Genomic DNA, 20,618 nt, shown 5'->3' with positions numbered 1-20,618 from the left:
AAGTTTGGGTTTAGCCCATGACTTGTTATGAAGCGTTATAAGTTAAAACTGAGTCTTGAGCGTGGCTCAGTCTCATGAAAAAAACAAGTCAAGTTTAGGCTTGGCTCATTACTCGTTGATATAACTTATATCAAATTGGTTTGATAACGATTTATATCAAATTGGTTTTTATATTTCTTTCTATAAGTTCATACATTTGCTCCCATTGATAATGGTTCGAATAACAGGCGAATGAAAAAGCCAAGCATAATGAACAAGAGGATAGAACAAATTGGTTTTTATATAACATATGTACACATTAACAAATTCTTGAAAATACGTCTTTTAAACGTTGATAGAATAAGATATATATATATATATATATATACATCCAACTACATAAATCACATTGCATTACAATTAAATCATACTTCATTAACAAAACCATCTCATTTACAAGCTTAATTTACTTGTACTAGAAGCTTTCAAAAGACCCGGATGACGCATCACTTGGTTGTACAATTAACTTATTGCACAAAGAATTAAATTGTGGTGTAGTATATGTTCCTTTAAATAAACTCTTGTAAATCACATTGTATGCAGCTTCAGTTAAATGCAATCCATCCCAGTTAGCATATGTTTCTGGGTCAACGCATGTCGTTGCTAAAGGATCTGCACAAGCTACGTTTTCATTGTAGTTATATGGCCCTCCACCTCCACAACATGCCTTTAGTGCTCCATTTGTGAATCCTATATATACACACAAATACATCAAGTTGGAGCCCAAAAAAAGTTCTCAAAAATAATTATTTATTTTTATATTCGTATATAAATTAATTAAAAGTCATATTCCACATATGAATCCATTATTGTAGCATGAACATAAAAGATAATAGGTTATGTTTGTCAAGTCACAACTATCTTATTTTTCAAGCATTTGGTTGTTATATTTGTTAAACCAATAAACTAGCTTTTTAAAAAGTTATTCATATTAGCGTTTCAATGACCTTGTTGAGTTTTAAAAAATATATATATTTAAAAGAAAACTCAATATTCTATGTCTTTTTATATAATTTTACATACTTCAGCTAACTTATTAACCTAGTTTCAGCAAACATTATTTTTTATCAGTTGACAGCTAGCATATCAACTAGCAAATAATGTTTCAGTTAACAATTAGTTTTTCTGCTAGTCTACCAAACAGAGTCTTAATTAGTGAGTGTTAAATACCGTATTTTTGTGGTGATTGGAAAAATTGCATGGCAGCGTTGTAGTAATCGGCGTAGATGATATTGACATTGGGATTAATCTCTCGGATTTGATTTAATGCAGTTTGAAGCAACTCGTTGTGATACTCAGCAAACTTGTTTAACTCTATAATGCAACCTGTTGTATTATCGTGTCTAACCCAATCAGAACCATAATAGATCGTTAAGTACGCAGCTGAGCATCCAATCGGTAGGTTTCCAGGAATAACAAGTGTTTCAGCCCCAAGCTCAATCAACTCCTGCATGCATTAATCCCAGATTGATTGATTAATTTTAATTTAGTTAATATACGCATGTTAGATTAATGTACGTAGTATAGGATTTTATATTTATACTTACGTTTATAGCTGAAACAATGGTGTTAATAACAAGAGGAACATATGATTTCAGCTCATCAATTGGTTTTCCAGCGATTACTGCATGATTGTAATCGTTACCTCCGATCTCCCCCATAAGAATTAATGAATTTTTAATTAAGTGTCTGCAATCTGCAAAATAAACATTTACATTCAATGAATGATATAGGAAAACCAAATAAATATTTATGTTCTATTACCAGATAATGTAATTCTAATATTTTAAACTTGATAAGAGTATACACATTATTTTAATTGACTTCAAATTCAACTTACATATTTTGTAAATTGATGGCAGTTATTATTATTATTATTATTATTATTAATTAATTAACTTAATTATGAGTCATTTCAAAAGGTTGACCTCGTAGGGTGTACTCCAACTACAAAGTCAAATATGGTCGAATAACAGAACATTCAAAGATACATACTTCGATGCATATACATTCTTTTTTTGGATTTTTGGTTTAAATTTCATTACATCCTTTTGTTTATTGAGAAGAATCAAATAGTTCTAATATTATGTGGCTCTAAATAAACTTCACCAACTCTCAAGGCCAATTAATTATAATGGGTATTGTCAACATCAAAAAAAGATCCCAAAAATTTTGAAGACTTAGAGTTGTGTTAATTATGTAAATGAATAACAAGTTAATATAATTTAATTTGTAAACAAACTATTAACTATTAAAGTAGATCATTTGAGATTTAAATACTTTAAAATTAAATAGTTCTATATGTTCGAATTCCATAAAGTTTAACTTTAAAATAATTTGATATTTAAAGAAAAATTGTAATAAATAAAAGTAATTTTATGAATTTTATATAAATAAATTCTTAAGATAAAATTAACGGTTGTTGAAAGTACCTATCAACTAACATACATTGAGTGTATCTTTTATAAACATCATAAAAATAAAAGTTTAGCCAAAGTCTATATCCATACTCGGTAAGCTAATGATAAAATATTAAATTAAGTTCATATGTCGATACAAAATTGTTTTTTCGGTTAGTCATAGTTATTGTTGTAGAGGTTGGTGAGTGAGTCGCCACCCGTTGACTACATCCACACGGTTGGTGAACAATTGAAAAAGTCATTTTTTTTTTATCTTTTGGAACTATTTTATCGCATAGAAGTTAGGATTCTTTTTTGAATTTACTGCAATTTAGTATATATTGAGACCATAAAAATAGCTTATATACCAACTTATATGCTAATTAACTTATAAACTAGCTTTTTGAAAAGTTGTATCTGAGATAACTTATCAACTTATAAACTAGCTTTTTGAAAAGTTGTATCTGAGATAACTTATCGATGACTAGTTTTTCGAACACAACCCAGGTATTTTCAATGTTAAGTTGTTTGAAATAATTTATTGGTGAGTTTAGGCTGGACTTGGCTACCTGACGGGGTGCCACAAATAGAAGGCAACGAATCTTTGAACCATTCCAACTGAACACCTAAAGACGCGTTTGTATATGGATTGATAACCCCTTGTGCTTCATGGAATGCTGAATCTAATGCAGTCGCACCGGCTACTGCAAAATTCACCCCTTGACCTTTCTCCAACATACCATTCGTCTTGACACCCTCATATGGTGGTATCAATGGCATACCAAGACTCTCGGCTTCAAGAAAAAGAAAAACATTTATTAGATTGTAATTCATACGTGTTGAATTTAAGTACAAGAAACCAAATAGGTACGACTTCGTACATTTTGTTGAATCACACTTGTTAGTACATGTTACATTAAAGTATAGTTCACACAATCCTTGCTTCAAAACCCAAGTACCTTTTTGATAATAAAGAAGGGTATTCTAATCTTAAAAATATCCATTTAATTCATATATTAATATATTTTTTGTTAGCTGTACCATGAAATTGCTATTTGTTGGGTGATCGAGTTTAAGTGAGAGTTTATAACAACTTGTGTTATATTAATAAAGATTAATAAGTTTTGATCACCTTATTAATTTAAAGTCTAAAGAGGACGTGATGTTTCACTAAGGGTGTTTATAACAACCCATAAAGAAATCATATCTAACAAAATTATTGTTTCGTATTTTTAATTTTTACAGAAAAGTAAGTTTTGCACTTTTCTAATGGAAACATATTTTTTACTTATATAAATCTCTTTTTTTTTCTCATGTTTTAAAAAACAGTCTAGTTTCCTCAAAACCCTACAAAAATACATCTAATAGCATATATTTAGAAACAGTTTCGACCAAGGAAATAAAAGAGATCGAACATATCAAATATAAATACATATATAAACGTTTACATGAATCAGTCAAGATGTCTCTATATATATTAGTATGCAAATTAAGTTTATGAACGGGTCAAATATATAAACAAATCATATATTTTTATTTATTTTGACAAATTTAAGTTGTTTAACTAATTTGGTGTTGATGAAAACCGAATAAGAACTGAAAAAAATAAAAGTGTGTAAATATATACCAATGAAATCAATGATCAAACGGCCATTGGAGCACCTTCCGGTGGCTTTATGGAAGTAGGTTTCACCGTAGGGTGGAAACATGAAATGTGGTGGCCGGCTGTTTGATCTGGTGGTGAGTTGTTTTAGGTTTCCGGTATCAGCCAACGAGTCACCAAAGCTTATGATCGATGTATAACACCCATTAGCATTCATGGTGTAAGTCGCTAACAGCATCAACAAGGATAAAATGGGAAGAAAAGTCGGTGAAATCGCCATTAATGAAGGAGAAATTGAGCTCAAGATAATTTTGTTGCTGGTGATTCATCTATTTGTGTCTGTATTTATAATTGGAATAGAAAAGCACTGTTTGCTTCTGATGTACACCAAGAACCTGACACGAAACATGCACTGAGCTTATGGGTGAAATTACCTTTATACCCTTTTGTAGGTTAGGTGACCCAGTCCAATAAAGTTTCAAGACTTATTCCCAAACTACAAATTTGTGTGACTAGAAAATACATTCTATAATCTTATCAATAGATAAAAACATATGTATGTTTTTTATTTTCTAATGTAATAAACTTAGTATTTTTATTTATTTATTTCGATTTCTAATTTCACATTTCAAATAAGTCATCTTTAGTAAACTAGTGAGTTAATTGCTCGAGTTACCTATTTGGGGCCCATATACCGAAAGCAAAAAGAATCCTCTCCCCTCCTTTTGTTTTTCACTCCTTCACGACATTTCTAATTTTACTCACATTCGTTATATCAAAATCCGATTTGCCTTGATTGTATTAGTCGATAGAAATAAAGGAAAAAGTAGATTTATTATCTTTGATATAGAAATGCAAAAAATATTACCTTTATGCATTATAATATATTCAAAGATTTCTACACTTGCAAGTTGAAAATAATTATTGTTTGCTATTTTTATAAGATCATGATTAGTATATTAGAAAAAGCCAAATATAAGAATAGAAAGAAAAAGTCACTTGCACTTATAAAAATAATGTGCCATAGGAAAAAATAATACGTCAACTTTGTTGGGACGGACACACACACACACACATATATATATATATATATATATATATATATATATATATATATATATATATATATATATATATATATATATATATATATATATATATATATATATATATATATATATATATATATATATATATATATATATATATATATATATATTACATGAATGGTCCCTACGTTTGGGATAATTTATGCGTTTGATCCATAACTTATTTTTTTAAATCGAAAAGTCTCTATTATTTGTTTTTGTTACGTGTTTGGTTCCTACTGTTTGTTTTTGTCACACGTTTGGTTCCTGCCATACAAAAAAAACTTTTATTTAAATAGGGAAAATGATGAGGTATGTAAGGTAAGGTGAGGGGTGGTGTTGGAAGTGTGTTTATTTAAATAAATTAAAAAATCAATGACAAAATAGTTTTTTTTTAGATAAAACACTTACAAACACGTAACAAAAATAAATAGTAGAAACCTTCCGAGTTAAAAAAAATAAGTTAGGGACCAAACGTGCAAATTACCTAAACAATAGGGATCATTCTTGTAATTTACTCTCTCTCTCTCTCTCTCTCTCTCTCTCTCTCTATATATATATATATATATATATATATATATATATATATATATATATATATATATATATATATATATATATATATATATATATTAAGTTCAAATGTGGATGGCATTTGCGCTGACGTTTATGGACAGTGCTATTCTCTTAGAATAATTAACACAATAGTTTGTTTGGTAATATGAATATATTCAACCTCACATAACTATTGTCATTATCATGCATTTTCACTCATTCTTTGTAACATCTATAAATTTCACAAAAAAATTTAAACTTTTAAAACCAATCCACAAGTCATCATCATTTACAAATTAGTTTCAAAACATGTTTAATATCAGAGTTCTCCCAAAATCATAAAAAAAAATATGAGGAGGTGCACGATCACGCATTTTCCTTCCTACAGTCATCTGAGGTACTTGAAACATAACCCAAAACTGTAAGCCTAAACCTTATTGAGTTCCCCCAAAATACCAACACATCGCATAATCATAATAACAACAAACAACATGCATACAGAGCCTTCAGCATGACTTGACCGCCTTATAAGCCGTCAGCCTATCTGGACAATTATTCGGGCCTTCGGTCTGACTAGAGCGCCTCGCAAGGCCTACAGTTTATCTGGTATGCCCCGGGTGTCTTGGCCTTTAGCACGAAGCAAGACTGCATCAACCCAACCAACCATGACATGTCGACATACACATAACTAATAGACATTTAAATAGACATCAAACAAACGGGCAAATTTACCGATCATAACCGCATGCTAACACCCTATCTATTAGGGTACAGATCTAACAGATTGCTCTAGTACATGATTATACGATAAACCAGGATAACAATCCAAAGGCCCGGCCTTGGTGCCTTCGACCCCATAAGTACAGTGAGGGAAACTCACCCTGCACTGTCGAATCTCATAGAAAGAATCTCTTGCCGCTGCCTCACTAAAATCTTCGCGCTACAAATCACCGTAATAATCATCCATCAATAATCGGATATCGGATATGATCCATACTAATTGCCCAAACTGGGGTAAAAGACCTTTTTACCCTTTACTCAGCATGACCCAACCTAGGTCCAAACCAACAATCCAAGGTCCAAACATCCAATAACACTCAAGGCTCATACATAGCCCAATTTTCTAAATTGGGCCCAAGCCCTTACATAGGCCTTACCTTAAGGCCCACTAATTTTCTTTACTCCAAACTCTTTCATTTAGGTGGCTCAACAAATCCCCAAGCCACAAAGCCCAAAGAATAGCCCAAATATGAGGCCCAAACATACAAAGCCCACTAGATTGAGTATGTAGGGCGTACTCAGCATGTACGCGCAACGTACTCGCTTGAGGGATTGTACACTAACCTTACCTGCTTGTACGCCTAATATACTCACCCATTAGCCCAAAACTTGATTTCGTCACTTAATTCCTTAAGACATAGCTCCAAAACACAGATCTGACTTCCTTGAACTGGATTATCACGTAAACTTGCTAACTTTACGTTCATGCATGGCTAAATGAAGCTCTTAAGCTTATAGAGGACTTAACAGGTGACTTAATGCATGCATGTGACCAAAAATCCCATAAAGCTTGCACCTTGATACTCAAGGAGTCCACCACAAGCTTAGATCTAAAAGAACAATCTCTTAAAACGCCTTAACTCTTCAATTAACCCATAATGGGACCAAAAGCATAACGCAACTAGTTATGAGGAGATCTAAACATCTAAAAGCCAAGGTATTAACTTGATACCTCAAAGAGATTGTAACAAGTGAGATGATTATGGATCTATGACCTTCCTTCCAAGCAAGGCACCTTCAATTTTCCAAGATTCCTTCACAATGAGCAAAATACCCACTAAAATCCTCTTAAGGGATCAAGAACACCACCAATAAAGCTTAGGGAGCGATTTAGCATTTTAGGAGGTTTGGGGGTTGGTAAAGAAGCCAGCCCTAGGGTCTTAAGCTGTTTATATAGGATATAACACAAGGAAATTAGGGTTTCTTGAACTCCTCGTACGCCCAGCATACAAGGCCAAAGCTTCGTGATTTAACTGCTGACTACGTTCAGCGTACACCAAAGTACACCTCACGTAAGGGTCCTCGCACAAGTACGCCATGCATACTCCCCATCTACACCTCGCATACTAGGGTTTTTCTTAAAAACCCTAAATTCTTCTTAAGGCCATAACTTCTTCATTATATATCCTATTCCAACGATCCTTATATCCATGAAAAGGTAACGAGAAGCTCTATGCTTTTATCATCTCATAATCGCCTTAAAATTTTCCGAATAAAAATCCAATTTCCATCAAAGTTCAAGTTGACTATACCAAATGCCCCTTGGCTAAAAAATACAAACTGAACCCCTGGATCATCTAGATTTAAATCACCAATATCCAAATAGGTACATATCTCATCTCGTCAATGGTCCTAAGCCTAATCATTCTCGATCTTTGGTCACCATCCCAAAATAGGAAACGATTTGGAATAGGGTGTTACATTCTTGTTCTCACACATCGTTATTCACTTGTTCTCATTCTTACAAAATATTATTATCAAGAACACATTTAAACAAAATGAGAATCATATTACCCTTATAGGCGATTTAATTAGTGAGAATGTGTGATAACAATAATAGTTATGTGAGATTGAACATATTTTCATTACTAAACAACCTATTCCTTTAGTCATTCTCACAGAATAACATTATCCATATACGTCCACTCAATAAATGTGTGTGTGTGTGTATATATATATATATATATATATATATATATATACATCACTAGTACAAAAATGACTTATGGCCACGCTTTTTGGAAACAGGGTTGTCACAGATTTGGTTAATTGCGTCACTAAAAGTCATTAATCAAATTCCAATAATGTCTTAGTTACATATTAACTAAAACCGTCACCATTGCAAACTATGTTCACACATTTTATCACTGTTTTATATAAAAATGTGACAAATACTAGCCAATAGCCATGTTAGATCATTGTGACTGTAAGTATTTTATTATGATATTTAAAAAAAAAACACATGACCATAAGTGTTTTATGATGACAGTTTAATTTCATATGTATGTCTAATATTAATGACTTTGAATATAAAAGAATAACATGTGAATGTAAGTATTTTATTATAAAATTTGACAAAAATTAAACATGTAACTAAAAGTATTTTATAGTCATGTTTTACTTTTTATGTATATCTAAAAGTAAAAAATAACAACGATAAAAGAAAAAGAAAACATGTCAGTATAAATGTTTTATGATGACAGTTGTTAAAAAAAATGAAAAAATGAAATATTTGGAGGGAGTTCAATTTTCCCGTTTACTAAAACTTTAAGCTTTTTCCATCTTTACAAAAAATTCAATATGTTTGTTGTTTCCCTCGAGTCTAAAAAAGTTAGACCTGATATCCCTTGTTCGCTTGTAGCAACCGTCTCCCAGCACCAGCACCACATGTTCTTGCTCCTTTGCTTAACCCACCCATTCTTTCCATTATTCTTTCTCTCTAACGCTAACATAGCCACCACTATGACTCTCACCACTGTCAAACCTCATTCCTCTTGCTTATTTGTTTGAGGGTTCAAATGATTCCTAGGTTTTTATGTGTCATCTCCCTTCTCCCATGTTCGTATGTTTATTTTCCCAACCATAATCATCCAACAAGTTGGATCGATGTTCCTATGCATATAAACATTCGTTTCCTTTTATGTGTGTAATTATGTCTATAATTTGGAAAGAAGGGGAGACCTTCAAGTCTCTTTTTTCTGTAGAGTGCAAACCAAACCATTGAAGGCGAAGAATAACCGGAGCACAAAATTCATATTGTCCTTCAGTTTGATAGATTATCAAGGTAATAACCAAACTCCCTTCACCAACACCACCATAACCTCTTCCTCCCTTCTCATTCATCCACCGATGGCAGTCAATTATACACCGATGGCAGTCAATCATCCATGTAACATCCGGTTTTCAGGTATTTATATTTTTGGTCCTTGTATCAGTACATATTTCATTTTAGCTCATACATTGGGTGTACGTGAGGTACACGCAATGTACTTGATCAAGACTTGGAACGCGAAACTCTACCTAGTACATTATGCGTACATGTGGTACGTCGGGCGTACTAACTCAGACCTTAAACCCTAAATTTTAGGGTTTGTTTCATATTTAAACAACCTTATACCTCCCTTGTACCTTCTAAAGACACCCTCCACTCCTTCCAAACCTTAATCTCGAGTCTCATCCTTGTGTGTGTTTGAAGCTTTTGGTGATTTTGGTGCTTTCTTGTTGAAGAAGGTCGTTGAAGAAGGTGGTTTTGCATGCAAGCTTGTGGATCCAGAAACTACCTCACCTTGTGCATCTTTTGAAGGTATAAACCCCATACCTTGCTGATGTGCTTTTTAGATCTCTTTAGATGGGTATGTATGAGCTTTTTGTCCCAAAGTTTGGACCTTTTGAGTATAGTGTTCTCCAGAGCATATTGGTTGTCCTTTTAGATGTTTTAGAGTGTATTGATTCATAAAAATGGTTACTTGATCATTTCCTTTGGCCCATGCACAAGTTAAGTGACTTTGAGTGTTGTAAAAGTTATGGTTTTTCGTTTTGAGCCCTATCTTGCCATGCAAAGGTTTAAAGCCAGTGACTTTATGGGTTAATACATTCTATAGTGGTCAGATATGAAGTTGGAATAAGTGAATTAAAGGCTTAAGATTTAAAGTTGAAGTTTTGGGACCAGGCAAAGTACGTTGGGCGTACTTCTGGCTACACCCCGCATAGCCAGGCCTGTCCCTGACTTCACTGATTCGAGATATACGCCCCGTATGGACCAAGAGGGTTGACTTGTTGACTTTCGCTGACTTTTGACTTTTCATAAAAAGATTGAGGCTTTTGGACCATGGAAGGGTAAACTGGTCTTTTTTCCCTTCAGGGGCGTAGTTGTGGGATTTAGACTTGTGACTCGGGGTAATGACCTTAATTGATTAGGTTTACTTGTTGTGTTTATTAGGTGGAGTCTAGTTCCGGCAGTTCGGGTGTGAGATTTATTAGTCGTCAATATCAGGTGAGTCTCCTCACTTATTCTTACCTGTATGGTAGGATAGTTGTGTATAGATATACATGTGATGAACAATTGGGTCTAAGTGCTACTACTGTGATATGTGATATTGTGTGTGTTGAGACTTCGAGTAGTCTCCAGGGTTGCTGATAACCTACATGGCGTGCTGTTTGTCCACTGAGACTTCGGGTAGTCTCTAGAGTTGCTGATAACCTATAGCTATTTATTTGTGTTGTGTTGTGTGTGGTATTTTAAGGAACTCACTAAGCTTCATGCTTATAGTTGTTGATTATATGTGTTTCAGGTACTTCTGAAGATCGAGGGAAAGCAAAGTTCTGATTGTACATACTCGCTGGAAGATTTTGTTATTGGGCATTATGTGGCACTCTTATATTTTTATTGATGATTTGTACTTGATAATCATGATTTTCTAATTGTTTTGTTTATTAAAAATATTTTGGGTAAATTGAAAATGAAAAATTTTTGGTTTGAAATTTGAGGTGTTAGAATTCATCTGTTTTGAACCTAGAAGACAGGTTTTCTGGGCATCATCATCAGGTTTGAGTCTCACTAGAGCTGTCAAGCATCACATTGGATTACAACCTAGTTTTTGGGCACTATGAGGTACAATTTCATCCTTGTAATTACATATTGACGTTTGTTATGAAAACAATTAATTCCATATTGATGTTTAGGAATTCTGAGTTTTTGTGTCTAATTTGTTGAAAATTGATTGTTGTGGGACTTCACAAGTACATATTGTACTTATTTTTGTTGAAATTTCAAACTCATCTACACTTGCCACATTTACAAAAAAAAACTTTTATTCATGAAATTATTTAATTACTGTCATGAATATTTTCTTGGTTGGACCAAAGTTGAATTTTGTTGACTATGTTTTACTTTGTTTACATTTCATCTAACACAAAGTTACATGATATTTAAATTTAGATATGGGAACTAATAATGGTTGAAAGTTGAATGGTTTAAGAGATGGGGTGTTCCTCCATGCTGACTTGATCGAGAAACTGGCAAAGAAAGCCAATACAGGTAGCTGCACATCCTAAAATCTCACAATTCTTCATATTGGTCTCGTGTATAGGTTCAAGAATTGAAAGTAGTAGAAGGGAGAGTGTTTTAAGAGCCAAGAAGGTATGTTCCTTCTTCATGTAATCTTACTAATTACTTGTTGTAATGAGTTATTGATACCTTTTTTTTATCAGGCCATTTCTGACTTGGTCTGGCTAAGGTTGTAAAAATAATGAAGAAAGGAGAAAATTCATCCTTACTATCAACCCAGAATGCAAGTATGTTGTAGTTAGTGAGGAAAAATATAAGTACGTTGATATATTTGTAAAAGATAAAATATGTTGCATATATTCGTTAAAAAAAGGTAATATCTTTCCTATATGAAGTGATGATGTGTGAAAGATACAGTATGTTACATGTATTATGTGTAAAAGATGAAGTATATTGCCTGTATGAAGTGATGATTTGTGTTTTCTTTTTCTTTTCATGTAGATGCATTTATGAAAGGGAATAATGGGGATGGTGTATATGAATGTGAGTCCATTGGTAATATTGCATCAGTACATGTTATGGCTTGACAGTTGGAGATGACAACTTCTTGTAATGATTTATCAAATTGTTGTTGTCAACATACGTTCTATATGTGAATGTGAATGTATACATGAAGTTGAATTTTAGTTATTAGTTTAGGTTGTTTATCATAATAACGAACATGATGTTAACTGGTAAATATTTGGCATATAGATGATTTTAAGTTCAACAATAGTCATGTCAAACGAAAAAAAAAATGTGATTAAATGTCAACAATAGTCTCATTTTATCTATTATGTGCACTAAAAATAAATAATAGTCATGACAAACGAAAAAATGTGTGACTAAAAGTAGTTTATGGTCATGGTTTAATATATTACTTGTCACTAAAAGTCAACAATAGTCATGACAAATGAACAAACTTATGACTAATTAATAGCAGTTTATGGTCACAATTTAGTATATCACGTGTCACTAAAAGTCAAAAATAGTCATGACAAACGAACAAAACGTCTGACTAAAAGTAGTTTATGGTCATGTTTTAATATATTACATGTCACTAAATACAAACAATAGCCATGAAAATTGCAAAAACATGCGACTAATACTAGTTTATGGTCATGTTTTAATGTATTACGTGTCATTAAAAGTCAACAGTAGTCATGAAAACAAAACAACTTGTGAGGGAAAGTAGTTTATAGTGACGATTATCAAAAAAATGATTGAAAATACTATAGAAATTGGTACCATATGGTGACGGTTTTTACCTATAGTAATGGTTTTTATGGGTTATAGTCAGCACAATTAAACGTCTCCAAAACTTACCTTTAATGATCCGGCCTTTCCTTTCACATTGAATAAAAAAATCTATCATAAAATGTCTCTAGTGACAGGTTTTTTGTGCAACCAAAAACTAGTTTTTGTGTGACAGGTTTATTGCATACAATTTGTTGTGATCCATATCTAGGTCTTTCATACAATTGCCAGGGGCCACCCACTGGTCTTCCTACATAACATTTTCCAGTGGGCCGACATTATTGCCTTCGACCCACTAGTATAGTGAGGCGACTCACCTGAACTATTCAACAGAACCCAAACAGTTACCTCAGCAACATAACAACCAACCAAAGCTTCCTAAGGTCAAACCGAAACCAATCCATAGTCAAATACTCAATTCTACCCAAGTTTGACCAAAAGTCCAGCTGGTCAAAAAGTCAACGGTCAAAGCTAAGGTGAGAAATTCTAACAACAACCTCCACGTCGTGGTCATCCTTGGCGACGCCGAGGGCACAAAATACCAAGTCGTTGATTCCCTAGTCGTCACGTCTTGGTAACTTAAGGCCATGCCGTGGGGACTGGTATGAATAGATCAAACGAGCTTAATCCATTTTCTTCTAATTTCAAGAGCTCCAAAGCTCAGATTTGATCCTTTCCAAGGTGTTAGGTTCCAAAGTTCTCCTAGGATGTGGCTTACCCTCTTGTATGTGTAATCGATTGAGTCTTTCCTATAAATAGGAAGTGAGTGACTCCCATTTATGTAAGAACTTGTAAGACCCATTTTGGAGAGATTAGGTTAGTGATAGAAATAACAATACCCAATTGTACTCTTACTATTCTAATGGAGCTTAAAAGTGTTTATTTACTCCTTGTGTTCTTCATGTTTTATTTATTCATTAGATCTTTACAATTCCACACATGTCATCATAATCCAGGTCACTACAATCGGTATCAGAGCGGGTGTTCTTGAAGTTCTCATGAATTGATCCATGATGACATTTTTGATTTGGTGAATCTCAGATAGGTGTAAGTTCTTCATATTTGAGAGAGTTTTTGTTCTAGAAATCAAATTTATTCCTTGATTTGATTAAAAATTCGATTTTCCCTCTCTAGAATACTTGTTATTTTCACTTTCCCTATCTAGAACTTGGTTCATATTCACTTTCTATCTCTAGAGATTTCTTTCAAAATCACTTTGTCTCTCTAGATATATCCAAGTTCTTGTGATCATGGTGTATTTGGCTTATGGTTCTTGGATTGTGATGATTAAAGATGTCAAATACAAAGTTAATGATAAACAATTTTATGCGTTGTTGTTGAAAGGTGGGTTGATTACATGGGAAACTTTGATTTCTTATGGAGGCTTGAAAGATGATCATGGAAAATTGGTATTTCAACCTCTTTGTAAGATTGACAGTTTGGCTCAAATCTCCATGAATATGTTATTTGGTGTGAAAATCAAAAGGAAAGAAAAGAAAGAGAATTATTCAAAAAGGAATATGTTTCTCTTATTGAAGAACCAAATGATCTACATGTTCTTAAAATTGTTGAAGTTCAAGAAATGGGAATGCAATGTGACTTTGATGAAGATGTGAAAGTTTTTTGTTCAATTGGGGTTCAAACTGATGAATGTTTAAATTTTTGTGTTTCTTTTGAAGGAATGATGCCATATAGAAAGCCTTTAATTCAAGAAGTTCAAATGTATCAAAGTCCAAAAGATTGATTCAAAGTTGCAAAATTGAAGTTGTCAAGAATGATGTTGGTCTTGAGTTCAAAATTTCAAGATCCAAAAAGATGAAAAAGAATAAAAACAAGATGAATATCAAAAGCAAGATGAATTGGGTTTCTAAAAAAATCTTCAAAAGTTGTCTTGAAGCCGAAATTTATTAAGCAAATTTGGGTTCCCAAGCAACAATCATCAAGTGTTGCAATGAATTCGAATTCCAAACCCAAAATTGTTGAAGATTCTCATGGAAAGGATGTTAGATCTTAGAAAAATGAGAAGAATGGATTGTACAACATGCATCGTGGGTGATACAATGTGAAGATTGGATATCTTCTTGTTCCAACAAAAGAAACTACATCTTCCATAATCGATTCGAGTATTGCAAATAAAAAAAAGAATTATCAAGAAGGATTCTCAAATTCTCAAATGGATTCCGAAATTCATCTTGAGATCGATACCTTGTTCATGAAGATCCATTGATAAACGATCCAGGTTTTCTTGAAATTCAATCATAATTTCGAATCGTGCTTTCGTTTCTCATTTTTGATTGTTTTGATTCATTGGATCTAATCTGTTTCGAACCCCATTGATGATCCAATAAATTTTTTGTTTAGATCAAGAACCAAAATCAAATTCAAAATTTCAATTTTTTTATATTCATTTGATCCGAAACTAAAGCCCAAAACAAATATGATCTATAGTTTATTGATTCAAGCCCAAGATTCCGAGTGTTACTGTTCATCTACACATTTGATTAAGTCTGATACTATTCATCAAAGTATTTTTTGGTCCATATCAAAAGCAATTTCATCTTATGTCGTCTATCTTGCTTGAAGTCAAAATCAAGTTCGATGCTTAGAGTTGAATTCAATAGATATCTAGTAATATTTGGAATAGAAACTCGATTTGAGTTGATTGGAGTTGAAATCGAGATTGATTGTTATGAATTAACTGTTGGAATCAAAATTTACTTGCTTGGAATTAAACACAAGTTCAACTGATGTTCGTTGATTGAGTCCAATTCAAAAGCAATATATAAATCGAATTTGTCTTGAATGGTGTATGAATTGTTATTCGTGTCTAAATGGAAGGTTGTCACACCCCCTAACCGGAACGGCGAAAACGTTCGGGGGTGGAGGAAGTCATGCGTAGTATCACAGCAATTGTATCATAGCAAGCATAGAAAACACAACCAAACATTGAATACATATATGAATAAGGTTTACATTATCTTAGTACATAGTTTTGTTCATATCCAAAAAAAAATATAAAGATGTGACTTTAACGCTCCGACTTCTCCAATGTCCTGAAAGTACCTGTCTACTAATCCCTTGAGAATACAAGCAGTTTTGAAAGAATATCAATAAAAAGCTGGTGAGTTCATCAGCATTTAGTTTTGGTGGAAAATGTTTCTTTGATCCTTTTTAAAAGTGTTCCTCAAGAAAATCCTATATTTTCTTATGAAGAGCGAGTTTTGAAAACCCATTCCTTCCATAACTTCCTGATTCATATAAGGTATGTATAATCCAAGGAGTCGTGGAATGAATATAAATATCCGTTAGTTACATGTAAAAACAAATATGTTAATGAAAAGCCGAATTATTCCGAGAAAATCCTATATTTTCCCTAAAAACAGGTTATCCGTCCTAGAGGTAGAGATGCAAGTTTAGAAATCCGTGATTACTATCAGTTTATTTATGAAAGTAGTTTTATTACTCAAAATAAAACAATGAGGAGTAGAGTCTGTAAACCAAAATTAGTTTATACTTATTTGCGAGTCGTATAAACATACTTGATATGACCGAGAGACCTTTATAACGTTCTTCAGGCGTTAAGCTAAATGACATTTGTTCACCACAGGCATGCCTGCCTAACTGTAGCTAGCAGTTCTGGTGTGGGATTGTCAGTCCCAGATAGATCTATTCACAAATCTCACGCTCTCCCTCCAGGAGACTCTGGTTATACTACAAGGATTTATCCTTGTACACCTAAGGGTACAGTATTGAAGTAGCGCCTCACAATTCGGTATAATCTAGTTCACTAGCGTGAAACAGCATAACACAATGAAATAATTGTATTCTATACTCCTGAGAAAATATATAACATAAACTAAATCAGTCATATTATATATATATATATATATATATATATATATATATATATATATATATATATATATATATATATATATATATATATATATTCATTCATGAAATCTGATTTGGTAAAATCTGCCTACAGGGTTATCCCAAACTATACCCATTATAGTTTATTAGAGTTGATATAAAAATTGCTTTGTAAAAACCTTTCTGAAAGCTGTGAAGTTAGATTTCTAAATTAAGGGTTTCCTTTATGCTCAATATATTACAAAAAAGGATAAAATACCTAAATATGTTATGAAACATAGAAATCATTAACTGTATTAATAAGTTTAAAAAATTAATAAAATACTTTGAGTTTGGCTTGTATTCCCCCCTGAAAACATAAAAAACTAGGAAAAATGTTGGGTTATGAACTCACCGTTTGACATGTGATTCGAATGTAAGATCGTTAGGGATCTTGAGTGTCAAGTGCAACCTCGAGCACAAACGAACCCTATTAATCATATAACGATACATGTATGGACATAATTAGTGTATAATACAACTAATCATGATAAGTGACACCCTACGAGACTAGGAAACACTTGGGACAAGTGTTACAATCACATATGATTGTATGAAAGGAGTGTAAGGCCACACAAAAGAGTGTGTGGTCGGAGTGTGTGGTCAGAGTGTGCTGCCGCACACAAGGAGTGTGCGGCCGCACAAGGAGTGTGCTGCCATACACAGGTGTGTGCGATCTTACACCCCACATAAAGATGTCCAAAATGCCAAATCTAGGGTGTAGCAAGGCTAGTTTCATGTCTAACTCGAATATGGAAGTCCAACTCTCACTTTGGAGGGTCTTTTAGGAGTGTGCGGCCCACCTTATGAAGGTGTGCGACCACACTCCTTCAAAGAATGAAGAAAATTATGATTCAAGGCTTAGATCAATAAGTCCTTCATGTATGATGATCTAGGTGATGGAAAACTCATGTTTTTGAGGCCTTGGGAGGGTTTGCGGTTGAAGACTCTTGAGAGAAAAGGAGTACTGTGCTGCCAAGGAGTGAAAGGAATGAAGGGGAGGGGTCTACCCTTTATATAGGATGGGTGTGTGGTCCTGGGGGGTGTATACGGTTGAGGAGAGGAGAAATGAGCCTCATCTATATATAGATAATGGGTGTGCGGCCACATACTCCTCTAGAGGGAGTTTTTGGCCTTTTGAAACCGTAGATCTTAAACCAACCCATCCCTAAGTCAAACTTTGGTTGTACGAGGCTTTAGATCATCCAAACAGACTCAAACAATGCTAAAAGATAACTGAAACGAGTTTAACATTGATAGTATTGAATAGGTCAACAAGGTAGAAGTTCCAGGGTGTCACAAAGGTAGAATTTGAGTTGACTTTGCTGATTCTTGAAGTCGAACTCAATTTTGACTAATGTCCTTGGTTCATGGTCAAACTCAATTTCAACTAATGTTCTTGTTCAAGAGTCGTTCAAATCGAGAAAAGGAGTTTTGATGTTGGGGAATGATTGAAATCGAAATGTGTTTTGAATCGTTGATTATTGAGGCTTATAAGTCGAACGCCTTGGAATCGAACATGGACTGGTGAATGCGAATTCGACCGATGGATATTAGTGATGCTTGTTTGAGATTGATACAAATTGAGTGAGAAGGTAACTCAAATCCAGCGTCATAATTTCGACTTGTGTTGAATTGTATCAAGTGGAGATGTTTAAGTGTCAATGTCGACTGGAGAAACTGGAGTCGAAATTGGTGTTGTTGTGTCCGAGTCGATGAAGTGTCGAACGACCTTATTTGCATCAAACTTGTGTTCGACTGCTGTATTTATGTTCGCATAAGGGCCTATTTGGAAATCATTTGGGTTGGAATTGATAATGATTTTGATGGTATGATCGATACTGGTACTGCTTCGATTCGAGAGTTAAACTTCTTGTTCGATTGGTTTGTTTGTGTACTAGGAAAACCTTATGGTCGAACGTGTTAAGTTTAAATCAAAATTGGTTTGTGTTGTACAAGTCGAAAGATCCTCACTTGGAGTCGAATCAAATTGAAAGAAGAAATAGGATCGAAAGAAAATTAATTGGGGGATCAAAATGAAAGTTAGGAGTTCGACTTGTAAGGTGTTGAAATGGACTCCTTTGAGTCGAAATCCTCTTCGACTATTGTTGTTGCTCTTTCGTGTATTGGGATCGAATTGGGGAAGAAAGAAAACTTTTCGATTCGATTCCTTGCTCTTTCAACGAAGTGGCAGAAAATACCCTATTTCACATTGGGGCACTTTTCTATGAAGAATGCAAAATTTTCATTTCGAAACCCTGCAGTTTAAGCAAGTTAGCAGAAATTATCCAGTTTCGACATTGGGGTAAAATTATGTGACGTGGTAAAATGGTTCGAATCTGGTCCCTGAAGCTTATGCAAATTGTCACTTTATGCCCAGTTTCGCATTTGGGGTAAAGTTCCGCATTTGAAGTTGAATTAGAGCGATGAGTCCCTACAGAATTTGCAAAATCTATAGTTATTACCCAGTTTTTGAATTTCTTGCAACTCTCACCCAAAAGTCGAAAATTTTCACAAAATTTGTAAATTTTTCTCGACATTTCGTGATTGTTTTTCGTGCAAGATTTTCCCGATTGCATTTTTGTCACACATCGAGGGGGAGTTTCCTCGAGTTTATGCGCTTCTCATCCTTTGTGGGTTTTATAATCATTTGTTGATTATAAAAAGGGGGAGAATGTAGAAATAGGTATTCGAAGCATCTCAGGTATTCATTTTGCGGATTTAAAGACTAGTGTTACTTCTGGGGGGAGGAGGGGAAGTTGGTCTTGATCGCGCACAAGATCGTTTGGAAATTGAAGCCGATAAATCCAATCCTAAATTTGAGGGGGGGAATGTTAGGGTGCAAAGTTCCCCCTGAATGTGGCTTACCCTCTTGTATGTGTAATGCGCTGTCTTTCCTATAAATAGGAAGTGAGTGACTCCCATTTATGTAAGAACTTGTAAGACCCATTTTGGAGAGATTAGTTTAATGAGAGAAATAACAATGGCTACTTGTACTCTTACTATTCTAATGGAGCTTAAACGTTTTTATTTACTCCTTGTGTTCTTCATGTTTGATTTATTCACTAGATCTTTACAATTTCGCACATGTCATCATAATCCGGGCCACTAAACAAGGTCTTAATGGATAAAGTTTCTAACTTTATCCATTAGGAAGTTCCAAACCACCAAGATCTAGAATTTATGCACTAAAATGACCATAAAGTGGCAAATATGACAAATGACTAGATCTATGAAACCAAGCAAGTTAGAAGTTTTTTACTCATAATGGTCCAGGAATGATGTAATCTTGTTGGATCTATACTTGAACTCTTATTATATACACTTTGCTGCCACCTTGCCCTTCAGGATTCAACCTTCCATTGGAGAAATACGCTCATAAATGATGCCAAGGAACAAAATCAAGTGAGAGGAGGCTAGGGTTTTTTAAGGAATGATCTTAGGTGATGAAGGCTGGTAATGAGAGGGTTCCTCATAAGTAGAGCCCTTAAATAGCGCTCAAAACCGAGGATTTAAGGTTTTGATCTGCCCAGATTATGACATGTGTAATTCATTAAACCCTCGTTACGCCCTGCGTAACTTTAAATTACGCTATGCGTAATCAAAAGTCTCTATTTTCCTCTTCAACTTCAAACAACCATAACTTCTTCGTTTCAACT

The 20,618-nt window shown here is 33.8% G+C and overlaps 1 protein-coding gene across 1 annotated transcript; it reads right to left on the bottom strand.

The window, feature by feature from the left end:
* Positions 1 to 262: 262 nt before the first annotated feature.
* Positions 263 to 4,372, bottom strand: LOC111892056 (GDSL esterase/lipase At1g28580). Its single transcript, XM_023888118.3, has 5 exons — positions 4,066 to 4,372; positions 3,008 to 3,232; positions 1,587 to 1,735; positions 1,210 to 1,486; positions 263 to 729 (listed from the first exon to the last, which is right to left on the bottom strand). Exons 1-5 carry the CDS (start codon positions 4,319 to 4,321, stop codon positions 455 to 457), a joined length of 1,182 nt encoding a protein of 393 aa, XP_023743886.1. The 5' UTR covers positions 4,322 to 4,372; the 3' UTR covers positions 263 to 454.
* Positions 4,373 to 20,618: the final 16,246 nt, after the last annotated feature.

This window comes from Lactuca sativa, chromosome 7 (genome assembly GCF_002870075.4).
Source record: "Lactuca sativa cultivar Salinas chromosome 7, Lsat_Salinas_v11, whole genome shotgun sequence".
NCBI lineage: Eukaryota > Viridiplantae > Streptophyta > Magnoliopsida > Asterales > Asteraceae > Lactuca > Lactuca sativa.
Note: the sequence above shows the minus strand (reverse complement) of the source record. Positions and strands in the feature narration are given on the sequence as shown.

Excerpts from the sequence above, each read along its gene's own strand:
- LOC111892056 (XM_023888118.3), bottom strand. The coding sequence starts at position 4,321 with ATGGCGATTTCACCGACTTTTCTTCCCATTTTATCCTTGTTGATGCTG. Across the intron at positions 1,487-1,586 it reads CCATTGTTTCAGCTATAAAC|GAGTTGATTGAGCTTGGGGC; the intron begins GTAAGTATAAAT and ends TAATGCATGCAG. Across the intron at positions 730-1,209 it reads CCAATCACCACAAAAATACG|GATTCACAAATGGAGCACTA; the intron begins GTATTTAACACT and ends GTGTATATATAG.